Source organism: Vicia villosa, linkage group LG5 (genome assembly GCF_029867415.1).
Source record: "Vicia villosa cultivar HV-30 ecotype Madison, WI linkage group LG5, Vvil1.0, whole genome shotgun sequence".
Lineage (NCBI taxonomy): Eukaryota > Viridiplantae > Streptophyta > Magnoliopsida > Fabales > Fabaceae > Vicia > Vicia villosa.
In genome coordinates this window covers 127,972,643-127,984,037 of record NC_081184.1, presented here as the reverse complement: position 1 = coordinate 127,984,037, position 11,395 = coordinate 127,972,643, and the positions used below count along the sequence as shown (strand labels likewise).

General features: G+C 37.1%; 1 protein-coding gene across 1 annotated transcript; it reads right to left on the bottom strand.

The window, feature by feature from the left end:
* Positions 1–8,947: 8,947 nt before the first annotated feature.
* Positions 8,948–11,063, bottom strand: LOC131602440 (organelle RRM domain-containing protein 2, mitochondrial-like). The gene is made up of 4 exons (XM_058874557.1): positions 10,801–11,063; positions 10,063–10,131; positions 9,831–9,937; positions 8,948–9,222 (listed from the first exon to the last, which is right to left on the bottom strand). Exons 1-4 carry the CDS (start codon positions 10,970–10,972, stop codon positions 9,133–9,135), a joined length of 438 nt encoding a protein of 145 aa, XP_058730540.1. The 5' UTR covers positions 10,973–11,063; the 3' UTR covers positions 8,948–9,132.
* Between the last annotated feature and the right edge of the window lie 332 nt (positions 11,064–11,395).

Below are 11,395 nucleotides of genomic sequence, written 5' to 3'. Positions count from 1 at the left end.
ATCCGGTACACCCTCCGGCTCGTGGTATGGCACTGGCACCTCCTCCTCCTCCTCCTCCTCCTCCTCTCGCTGGCGGGAAGAAGATACCCGAGCCAGCCGACTCCTAGATCCTGAAGCAGATGTACCCTCTCCCACGTCCACGGGAACTCGCACACGGCGTCCCTGGCCCTGCCCCTGTCCCTGGGTCGACGCCAGCTGCGCCGCCGCCCGCTCGCGTCTAGCCGACGCAGTCTGAGACTCTCTCCCCTGTCTGATGCGTGCTGGTTGGTTGCCTGACATGTTCCTGTAAACAATTGAAATCGATTAATATGCGAGACAAAAGAAGAAACAAAAATAATTGAAATTCTGATACAGTTCGGAAGTTCATTTCCGAAAACTGGGATGGAGGTGTTTTCGGAAATGAACTTCCGAAACACCCTTGCGAGGAAGTTTTCTGCAACTTCCATGGCAGACCCCTAAACCAAACATCAAACATATGTCTACACATTCTAAACATCCTAAATATCAGTATAAACCTAACCTAATACATTTTTTGCTATTTGTAAACACCCTAATATACATTTTAATCATAGATCTTAAAATCAAAATGCTTACCGATTGAATGGATTTGAGGACTTTTGAATGTAATAGAGCAAGTAGATGGAGCCTTTGAGGTAGCTTGGAACTGGTTTGCACAAAAATCTCTTGGGGTGTGAGTTTGGAAGAAGATTAGGGTAAATGATTAGGGGGAGGGGGCTGTTTTGCTTAATCTGCAAAACGCGCAGTATTTCGGAAATGAACTTCCGAAATGGTGTTTTCGGAAGTGCATTTCCGAAATAAGTCAAATTTTTTAAAAAAAAAGGCGCTTTCGGAGATGCATCTCCGAAAACACCTTTTTTTTGTATTTCAGAAATGCATTTCCGAAGTCAGGGGTATTCTGGGTTTTTCACCAGAGGTGGACTAGAAGGTAAGGAGGTGGCCAAAGAAATTCTCAAACAAAAAAAGTTAAAATCGTAAAAGTAAAATCAAATAATTTAAATTTTTAAAAAGCTTTGCAACATTTCATATTTATGTAGAATTATCCGGATATACACAAGTAAGAAAGCTATTTTTTTGTTTTATTAGTTTATTTCAAATTTTATTCAAAATTATGACAAATTCATCATAAATACATCAAATATATACATTTAGATTGGATTTGTAAAATATTTGGTGCCAATTATTTTGTATCATATCGTATTTTGAAACAAATTTGATATAAATGCATAAGATTCTAGTAAAAATTTTAATATATGAAGTGTAAATAATGCATGAGTCATATATATATATATATATATATATATATATATATATATATATATATATATATATATATATATATATATATATACAACACCGGATAGTTGTGAAAATCAGGTACTTGTAGGAGTGACATGTTAATATATATATATATATATATATATATATATATATATATATATATATATATATAATGTAAATATATGGGTTTAAACTGAATTGGTCATTATATCCGATAAAAATGAATACAACACTGGATAGTTGTGAAAATCAGGTACTTGTAGGAATGACACCGAATTCTTATAAAATCTAGTAAGCAAAGACTTTTTTTGAATTGTTTGATTTATTTAGTTTTTAGGGAGACAAAGAGGAAGATGTGGTAACATCATTCATAGATTTAGTGACAAACATGTTAATGTTGTTGCAGAGTAGCTTTGGCGAAGACGACGAAGATGATGTTGCTGGTCATTTGTGCATTAGAACGGATAGAGTAGCTTTCACCGATTATCATCGCACCGCGGGAGGGTAGAAGAGACTCACATATCACATACTATCTGTCGTAGAAGAAGTGGAGACTGAAACTCTAGAGGTAGTGATGAAGAGGCACATATTGTTGTCCCTAATAATGTTGAACCCTATGCAGAGGTGCCTAATTAAGCTGATAAAGACTATCAAATGGTCCCGCACATGAGGAGTTCCCTGGAGGGCCCTCCGACTTTATATTGTTGATAGGGTATACTGATCATGTTGCCTTTAGATTATAGCAGGAAGATGTATAAATATTCTAATTTAATTTTATGTATTATTGGTTAATTGAAAGTAACTGATTTTTTATGCTTTAATTTTTACATGATCGCATCCCATTCATGGTCTAAAGCTGAAGATATTCTCGATAATATAAATGCCAGTGGAGGTTAAAAGATTGGTAGATGATGTTGGTTAGCTACCATTGACGATGTCAGTGGAGGTTAAAAGATTTGTTAAACTATGGCATAAGGAGATATCTACATTTCATCTTCCATTTGGTTAGATGACGATCATCATGAGCGATGTCTCTAGCTTATTCCATCTCTCACTTGCAGATAATTTTTTCACTGAATTAGGGCGTGTTCAGAATATATCACCCACAACATTCAAGTCCTCCTTGTTTTCTATCAACCAAAAATACTTTTTATCATAAATTAAGCTCAACAAATATTGCATTTTCTTAAATGAACCTCTAATACTATAATGGTATGTAGCTCTTGCTTTATACATATTCCTGACATTTGTTAGATTCTCAACTTTCATACTTTTCAATGCACTCATTATGTACAAGAGCGTTTTTGTTTTACTTTGTCAATGTCATTTACAAACTATCTTTCTTCAAGTTTTAGACAGTCTAGTATGTGATGACCGTATAAATGCTCTACTAGTCCATGATTATTGTTGGAATTAGACTCTCAAACCTTTGAGTAATTCCTTATCGTTAAAGATGACAATGAAGAAAAATAAGAACAACAATAGGATTAGGGTTTGCGGAAATTATAGAGAAGAAGAAAGTATTTTCTGCAGAGTTTCTCTCTGCCCACAAACTGTGGAAATTCTGTTATTCACTTGCAACTGCAACTTCTGTGAATACAAGTTATTGACTTCATTACAAATAATGAGGGTTACTCCCTATTTATAGATTTAGGTTAGCCTTCTCCCTAAGCCAAAGCCCAAAACTATAAAAGCCCAAAATAACTATTTTGGAACTAAATCAAATCTAATCTATTTTAAATCTAAATCAAATCTATCTAAATTTAAAACAAACTTATGTGTAACAAACTGTTACAAACTTCGACACACCTTGTGTTCGAGTAACAACCTGCCTCGACACAAGGAATTACAAATTAACACACCACCTAATTCATTGTGTCTAAGCTATCCACATTCATCATAGCTCTTAGTCTTCTGAATATTTCGACCAACACTCCCTTCGTCATGATATCTGCAATCTGATTCTCAGTTCTGCAGTGTTCCAAATTCATCTTCCCTTTAGCTACCTGCTCTCGAAGATAATGGAACCTCATTTCGATGTGCTTGCTTCGACCATGTGCTATCGGGTTCTTCGCCAGATTGATAGCTGACATGTTATCGATCTTCATGGTAATTGCTCCATGATCTTTACCTGTTATCTCTTCGACCAAGTTCACCATCCATGTTGCTTGACATGCACAAAGAGAAGCAGCTATGTACTCTGCTTCGCACGATGATAGTGCCACTACTGGTTCCTTTCTCGAACTCCAAGCATTTGGTGCACCACCTAGCATAAACACATATCCTGCTGTGGATTTTCGATCCTCAGCATCACTACACTAACTCAAGTCGGTGTAACCCATTAATTTGCATTCTTTTCCCTTATCAGCTGCAGGAAACAGAATGCCATAGTCGAGAGTTCCTTTCAGATACCTCAGTATCCTCTTCGCCGCTGCTAGGTGCGATACCTTTGGCTTCTGCATGAATCTACTTATCATACCTACACTGTATGCTAAGTCAGGCCTTGTGTGACAAAGGTATCTCAATGACCCAATAAGTCTTCTGTATTGGGTTGGGTCGACATCCTCTTCATCTGGGTTCTTCGACAGTTGCAATCTTGTTTCAGCAGGTGTCGAAGTCGAATTGCATTCTTCCATCTCAAATCTCTTGAGAATTTCACTTGCATATCTTCTTTGATGCATCATCAAGCCTCTACTACTCTTGTAGAATTCGATGCCAAGGAAGTATGAAATTTCGCCCAAATCCGACATTTCGAATTCCTTGCTGAGATCACCTTTAAAGCCTTCGATTTCTTTCTTGCAGCTACCTGTTATCAACAAGTCATCGACATAGAGACATAGTATAAGCAATTCACTCTTGCTTCTTCTTACATATACCCCATGTTCAGTTGTGCACTTCATAAATTCTTTCTCCCTTAGGAAACTGTCGATCTTCTTATTCCAAGCTCTTGGAGCTTGCTTCAGCCCATACAGGGCTTTATGCAGCCTGTACACTTTTCTATCTTCGCCATGTTTCACAAACCCAACTGGTTGTGCAACATAGACTTCTTCGTCTAAGGGTCCATTCAGGAATGCACATTTAACGTCCATCTGACACATGTGCCAATTGTTCATGTTCACCAGACCAACAACCAACCTGATCGTTTCAATCCTGGCAACAGGTGCAAAGACCTCATCGAAGTCAATTCCTTCCTTCTGAAGAAAACCTTTTGCCACAAGCCTTGCCTTGTATCGAGTCACTTCACCTTTGGGATTACACTTCACCTTGTATACCCACTTCACATCAATTGCCTTCTTGCCTTGAGGCAATTCGACAAGTGACCAAGTATTGTTGTCTTCGATGGACTTCAATTCTTCATTCATAGCTTTCACCCACTTCGAATCCTTTAATGCCTCAGTTGCATTGACAGGTTCGACATCTGCGTAGAAAGCGTAATGTACCAGCTCACCTTCATCATTGACTACATCATCTGATGTAATCACACATTCTTGCAACCTTGCAAGCATGTGTCTTGTTCTCTGAGGTCTGCCTGAGCTTGCATCACCTCTGACTTCTTCTTGTCGAACTTCTTCTCTTTCGACTTCAGTAGTTGGTTCGTCATAAAGAATTCTCACTGAATCCTTCTTGACATTTTCAGTCCAATCCCATTCTTTAAGCTCATCTATGATCACGTCCCTGCTGATCACTACTTGCTTGTTCACTGGGTCGAACAACTTGTATCCTCCAGTCGAATGATATCCTATAAGTATCATTTGACTCGACTTGTCATCAAGTTTTCTTCTCAACTGATCTGGCACATGTCTATGTGCTATAGATCCAAATACCTTCAGATGGCTCAAGCTAGGCTTCACACCAGACCAACATTCTTCTGGAGTAATTCCTTCTAGCTTCTTTGTCGGACATCTGTTTAGAATGTATGTTGCAGTCGACACTGCTTCTCCCCAAAATTCTTTAGGTAAATGCTTGCCTTTTAACATACTTCTTACCATATTCATGATGGTTCGATTCTTCCTTTCCGCAGTTCCATTCTGCTGTGGAGTGTAAGGTGGCACCACCTCATGCACAATCCCTTCTTTCTCACATAACATGTCGAAGTCTTTCGACACATATTCTCCACCACCATCAGTTCTCAAAACCTTGAGCTTTCGACCACTTTGTCTTTCGACCATAGATTTGAACTTGACAAATACCTCGATTACTTCACTTTTCTTCTTGATCAGGTAAGTCCATAGTTTTCGACAGAAATCATCTATGAATATAACAAAGTATTTGTTACCTCCATTCGAATCCACCTGGATAGGACCACATACATCAGAGTATATGACATCAAGGATTGCCTTCGACTTGCTTCCTGCATCCTTGCTGAAGCTATTCTTGTGCTGCTTCGCCTGCACACATTCCTCACATACCTCGTTTGGAATGTCGATTTCTCGCAGTCCTGAAACCATATTCTTTCTTTTCAACTCTCTGATGTCATTGAAGTTGAGATGGCCTAGTCGATAGTGTCATATCCATTCATCTCTGCTAGCTGCAGTTGCAAGGCACTCGTGCTCCATCACATTGAGTTTGATCTTGAAGGTTCTATTTTGTGACATAGGAGCCTTCAAGATTAACCTCCCACTTGCATCAACAACTCTCATCATCTTATCTTCGATCAAAACCTTGTAGTTCTTTTCGACCAACTGCCCAATGCTGAGTAAGTTGCTCTTCATGCCTGGTATGTACAACACATTGGAAATTACTGACCTCTTTCCATCTTTCCTCGTAATCATTACATCACCAATACCTTCAGCTGCTAGAGTATTGTCATTTGCAAATTTCACCATATTTTTCATCGAGGGTCTTATGTTGACAAACCAATCTTTTCTTCCAGACATGTGTGATGAGCATCCTGAATCCAAGTACCATTAGTCCTTGAATTTATCTTCATCTTTTGTTGTGACCATCAACAACATCTCTTCTTCTTCTTGTTTTGCAAGCTTTGTATCACTTTCTTGACTTTTATTCTTTTCTTGACAAACTGTCGAATAGTGACCATACTTCTGACAGTTGAAACATTGAATGTGACTCTTGTCAGGCTTTCGACCACCACCTCTTCCTCTACCTGCAGCACCACCTCTTTGGTTGCCTTGGTAAGAGGGCTTTCTCTGATTCGACCAATTTCCTTCTTGCTGATTTCGACCAGTCGAATTGTTGTAGCCACCTCTACCTTTATTTCCAGTCCAACTTCCTTTGCCTTTCTTTTCGTTTGCTGACTGAGCCTGCAGAGCCACATCGCACTTCGACTTGCCCGCAGCTCTTTCAGCCATTCTTTGTTCATGAGATTCAAGCGTCCCTTGAAGCTCTTCTTTTGTCAATTTCGACAAGTCCTTCGACTCTTCTATGGCTACCACGATGTGGTCGAACTTAGGGGCCAAAGACCTCAATATCTTCGAAACAACAGCTTTTGTTGTTAACACTTCTCCACACATCTTGATTTGATTCACTAGTTTCGTAACCCTAGTGAAGAAATCAGTTATGCTTTCGCTATCTTCCATCTGAAGCAATTCATATGTTCTCTTGTGAGTTTGTAACCTCACCTCTTTCACTTTTTCTGCACCTCCAAAAGATTTTTCAAGAATCTCCCAAGCTTCTTTTGAAGATTCTATATCACTAACCTTTTCAAAATTATCTGGACTCAGACATTGATGGATTATAAAGAGGGCTTTATAATCTTTCTTCTTCAATTCTTTATAAGCAGCCTTTTCTTCCTCCTTCGCACCTTCTGCAAGCGGTTATACCTCTTCTTTTACAAGGTCCCAAAGATCTTGACAACAGAATACAACCTTCATCTGCTTGCACCAATTCTCATAGTTATCTCCTTTCAGAATTGGTAGTGTTGCTGGAAAATGCCCATTCGGATGATTCATTGCCATCGTCATTCTTCTTGCCTTGAATCGATCAACCGAAGCTCTAGATACCAGATGTTGGAATTAGACTCTCAAACCTTTGAGTAATTCCTTATCGTTAAAGATGACAATGAAGAAAAATAAGAACAACAGTAGGATTAGGGTTTGCAGAAATTATAGAGAAGAAGAAAGTATTTTCTGCAGAGTTTCTCTCTGCCCACAAACTGTGGAAATTATGTTATTCACTTGCAACTGCAACTTCCGTGAATACAAGTTATTGACTTCATTACAAATAATGAGGGTTACTCCCTATTTATAGATTTAGGTTAGCCTTCTCCCTAAGCCAAAGCCCAAAACTATAAAAGCCCAAAATACCTATTTTGGAACTAAATCAAATCTAATCTATTTTAAATCTAAATCAAATCTATCTAAATTTAAAACAAACTTATGTGTAACAAATTGTTACACACTTCGACACACCTTGTGTTCGAGTAACAACCTGCCTCGACACAAGGAATTACAAATTAACAATTATGAATACAACATCTAACTTTTATGTTTCAACCACAACCACTTGACACATATTTCAACGAAAATGGATACTCAAATTTTCTACTACAAATAACTTCTGACTTTCCTTTATTCTTATAATTTCCTCCCCTCTCACAACCAAGAATCAGTTTATCGTTCCCTCCTTTAGTTCATTTGTTGAATCAAAACGAATAGTAACTACAATAATATTGTGATGTTGCCTAATATATTGTGCTCGCGATAACACTTATGTCTGTGAAAAAAATATCTATCAAATACTATAACATAAAATAAATTACTTATATATTCATAATTTGATTAGATATTTCAATAGTTCATATAAAACATATAAGTAAAACATACCTCTATAATAGTGAAGAATGCTGTAAAATCTTTTGGAGTTCCATATTCTCATATTCATTCATTTAAGAAGACACTTTAACTATAAAAAACAAGGTCACTAAATTTATGGAGAAGGAAAAAAATTCAATATCAAATTTTTTGTTCTTACTTGACTTTTTGAAAGTAATTTTTTTGGAAAAACTAAAAATTTAAAGATGTAAATAAGAAGATTATTATTGGCATTTTAAAAACACTTCATCTTCAATATTAAGGGTGTCAAGTACAAATCTACACTCCCCTCATATTTTCAGCAACTATCAAACAGCCTCTAAATCCCAAATCGTAAATGTAAAACCCTACCGTCCTTATAAATCCCAGCATCCATGGACATGCTTCACTTATAACTTCATATGAAAGACATTAGCGAATAACCAATATCCGCCAGCAAGTTTTTCTCATACCAAACTCTATGTAAAAAATGTACATACAATCAAAAGGTACCCGTCTAATTCATATAAAAGTCCTCCGACTTACAGAATTTCCAGTAAGCCTGAAAATTCAGTGACAATGTAGAAGCCAATGTCGGAAGACTTTGGGACTGTTCTCATCTACATTGATGAAGCATGCTCCATTGTCATGAGTATTTGTAGGATGTGTGTGCAAAGGTTGTGGGAACAGATGTGGTGAGGGAAGAAAGGGTGAGAAATATTAGAAACAATATGGGGTATAGTTCTGCTATTTTATGAAGCACACGTTAAAACAGAACACATGCTACAAAAAACGGATCTGTTGTTCTTTTTTATTGTTCATTCTTCTTAGTGACACATTTAAAATAGGTATTCAACAAAAGCAAGCGTATAGAATATAATCTAGAGAAGTGTTCAGGGTATCAAAGACAAATCTGTATTACAACAATATCATATCATCCTCCCTTATCAACAGTCAAATATTTGTCAATAATTTAAGACCAGCTAGGCATCATCCATGCCATTGTCTAAATAAATAATTCTTTGTGATTTGCAATGTCAAACATATAACAATAAAACACAAAAATGTTTCGGATGAGCATGAACTAATAAGGTCGGCCATAATTATTTACAGCTTCTCCGGGTGGGGGTCTTGGTCTTGCATACTCTGCAAATATAACCCAGCCATCCAAAAACTGTATTGACAGGGAAAACATACCAGTCAGCATTATTCCAATAGAAAGTTAGGTAAGAAAAGCAAAGAACAAGTGTGGCATCAACTTATGTTTGGGATCACGGCGGGGTTGTCAAAATCATGGTGAGCCACCATGATTCTACCAAACTCACCATAAATTCATACATGCACTGCATAGTTCTGTGAAACAATGCATATTTATTTGAGCTTAACAATAACTATATGAGTTTACAAGTACAGGATGATTAAGCAAATACTTAAAATATTGAAGAGTTAAATCTTTACATTCCATGTCAAGAAGAAAGGGTGATAATTAAAAAAATTTAATTTCAAATAGTACTGAACGAGATTTAATGCAAAAACTCAAGTAAAGGTCCGTGCAAAGTTGTGCTTCAAGAACAGCAAATGCATTGTCGGCAATGTCAAGCAATTCGAGCTCAATCATGTATGGTGTTGGTATATTAAGTTTTTCGTATGTGATATATTAAATTCATATTTTGCTTTAAAATACAAATGCAAAGACAAATCTAAGACAATAATGTTCTGAAAGAAATACATTTATCGGTCTTTCCATAAGAGGTGCAAGCATAATGGCCGAATAAATATTACCTTGCCATCCATGCCTTCAATGCCTTTAGCAGCATCTTCTAAAGTAGCATATTGAACAAAACCAAACCCCTTAGAGTAACCCGAGACTCGGTCAGTTACCACCCTCGCTGCAATAGGCAGACAGAAAACCATTACAGTTTCAGAGTAGATCTTCAAGACATCATTACATAGTAAAACAATAAACCATTGAACAGGTCAAATGTTAAAATGAAATAAGGGATGAAGAACAAACCATGAACCACTTCACCAAACTTTTGAAACTCTTCTCGCAGTCTCTCCGTTGTAGTACGTTTGCTAAGCCCTGAAAGTTTAAGACATATACAACTCCAACGTCAACTGAATATTACAAGTGACAAATTGCATTGGAAAAAGGCAATGCAAATATACAATTTTATTTCTTTTTGGGAGGGAGAGGACAATTGTTGCCTGAACGGCAACTTTAGAGAGGAAACATAGCTTTCAGACCAAACGATTTTAGTGTGTTACTGTAAAATCTCTTTGGTGTCACCATACCCATTAGTTTAAAATGTGGGTTAAAATAAATTAGCTAGTGAGTCAACACTGCAATAAAAAAATGCGCAACCCACTCTAATCTTTTGAGTGATTCAGATCGTGATTTGTGACTAACAAATTGCTCCTGCTAAACTGTAGTAGGTCTCTTTTGTGTTTAATGATGGTACTCATGATTTCTGAGTAGACACTTGTTCAAGGGTTAAGAATGTTTTTTCTTAGGGCCTTTCTGTAGGTTATAATATACTTTTGAACCGAATTGAATACACATGAACATGCACATAACCATACAATCTAATAGAAATGAGAACACATACATCAAATTAAACCTTAACCTAATCAAAACCTACAAATTCAATTTATAGATCAGAATACTAGCTAGCCACCGACTAAAAACAACAACGATAATAAATAGTAATAAGCAATGATATAGTGAAGAGAAAAATAGGGTAAGACGGACCAGAGACGAAGAGGTTGGTGTTGGGATCGGCCATCTGTCGAGCGGAAGTAGCTCCGGAAGGTTGCGTAGAAGCGAAAGGGAAAGTGGGAGAAGAGGAGGTTGGGTTCGAACAGAAGAAGCGGCGCAAACCGCGGGGCGCCGCCGCCGCTGCAGCTCTCATCGTTAGAGCCATGGGGTTTAAGGTAAAAGTGTAAAACCCTTGGTGGGTTGAAGGAAAGAGGTAGTGAGAGAAGAAAGACGAATAACTGAAAATGTCTGTTGCCGATTTTTATATTTATATTAACAAGGAAAAATGAAATCGTATCCACTGTAGTTTTGTAGTTTTGAATTGCACACAATTAGGCATTCCAATTATTTATGGCCGTCTGATCAAGATATAATAGTTCAGTAAAAACCTAACCAATTTAAGAATAATTTTTTATGACGTGGCACATGTACTAATGACATGGCAGATTTTCCCTTCAAAAATTAAGAATTTAAAATATTAAAAAATCCAACTTTTAGATTGGGCCTAAAACCTTTTTCTTTTAACAATAGTCTAATAAGAAATTAACTTGCCACCCCCAAAATTGTACCTGCCATCCCTCAATTTTAT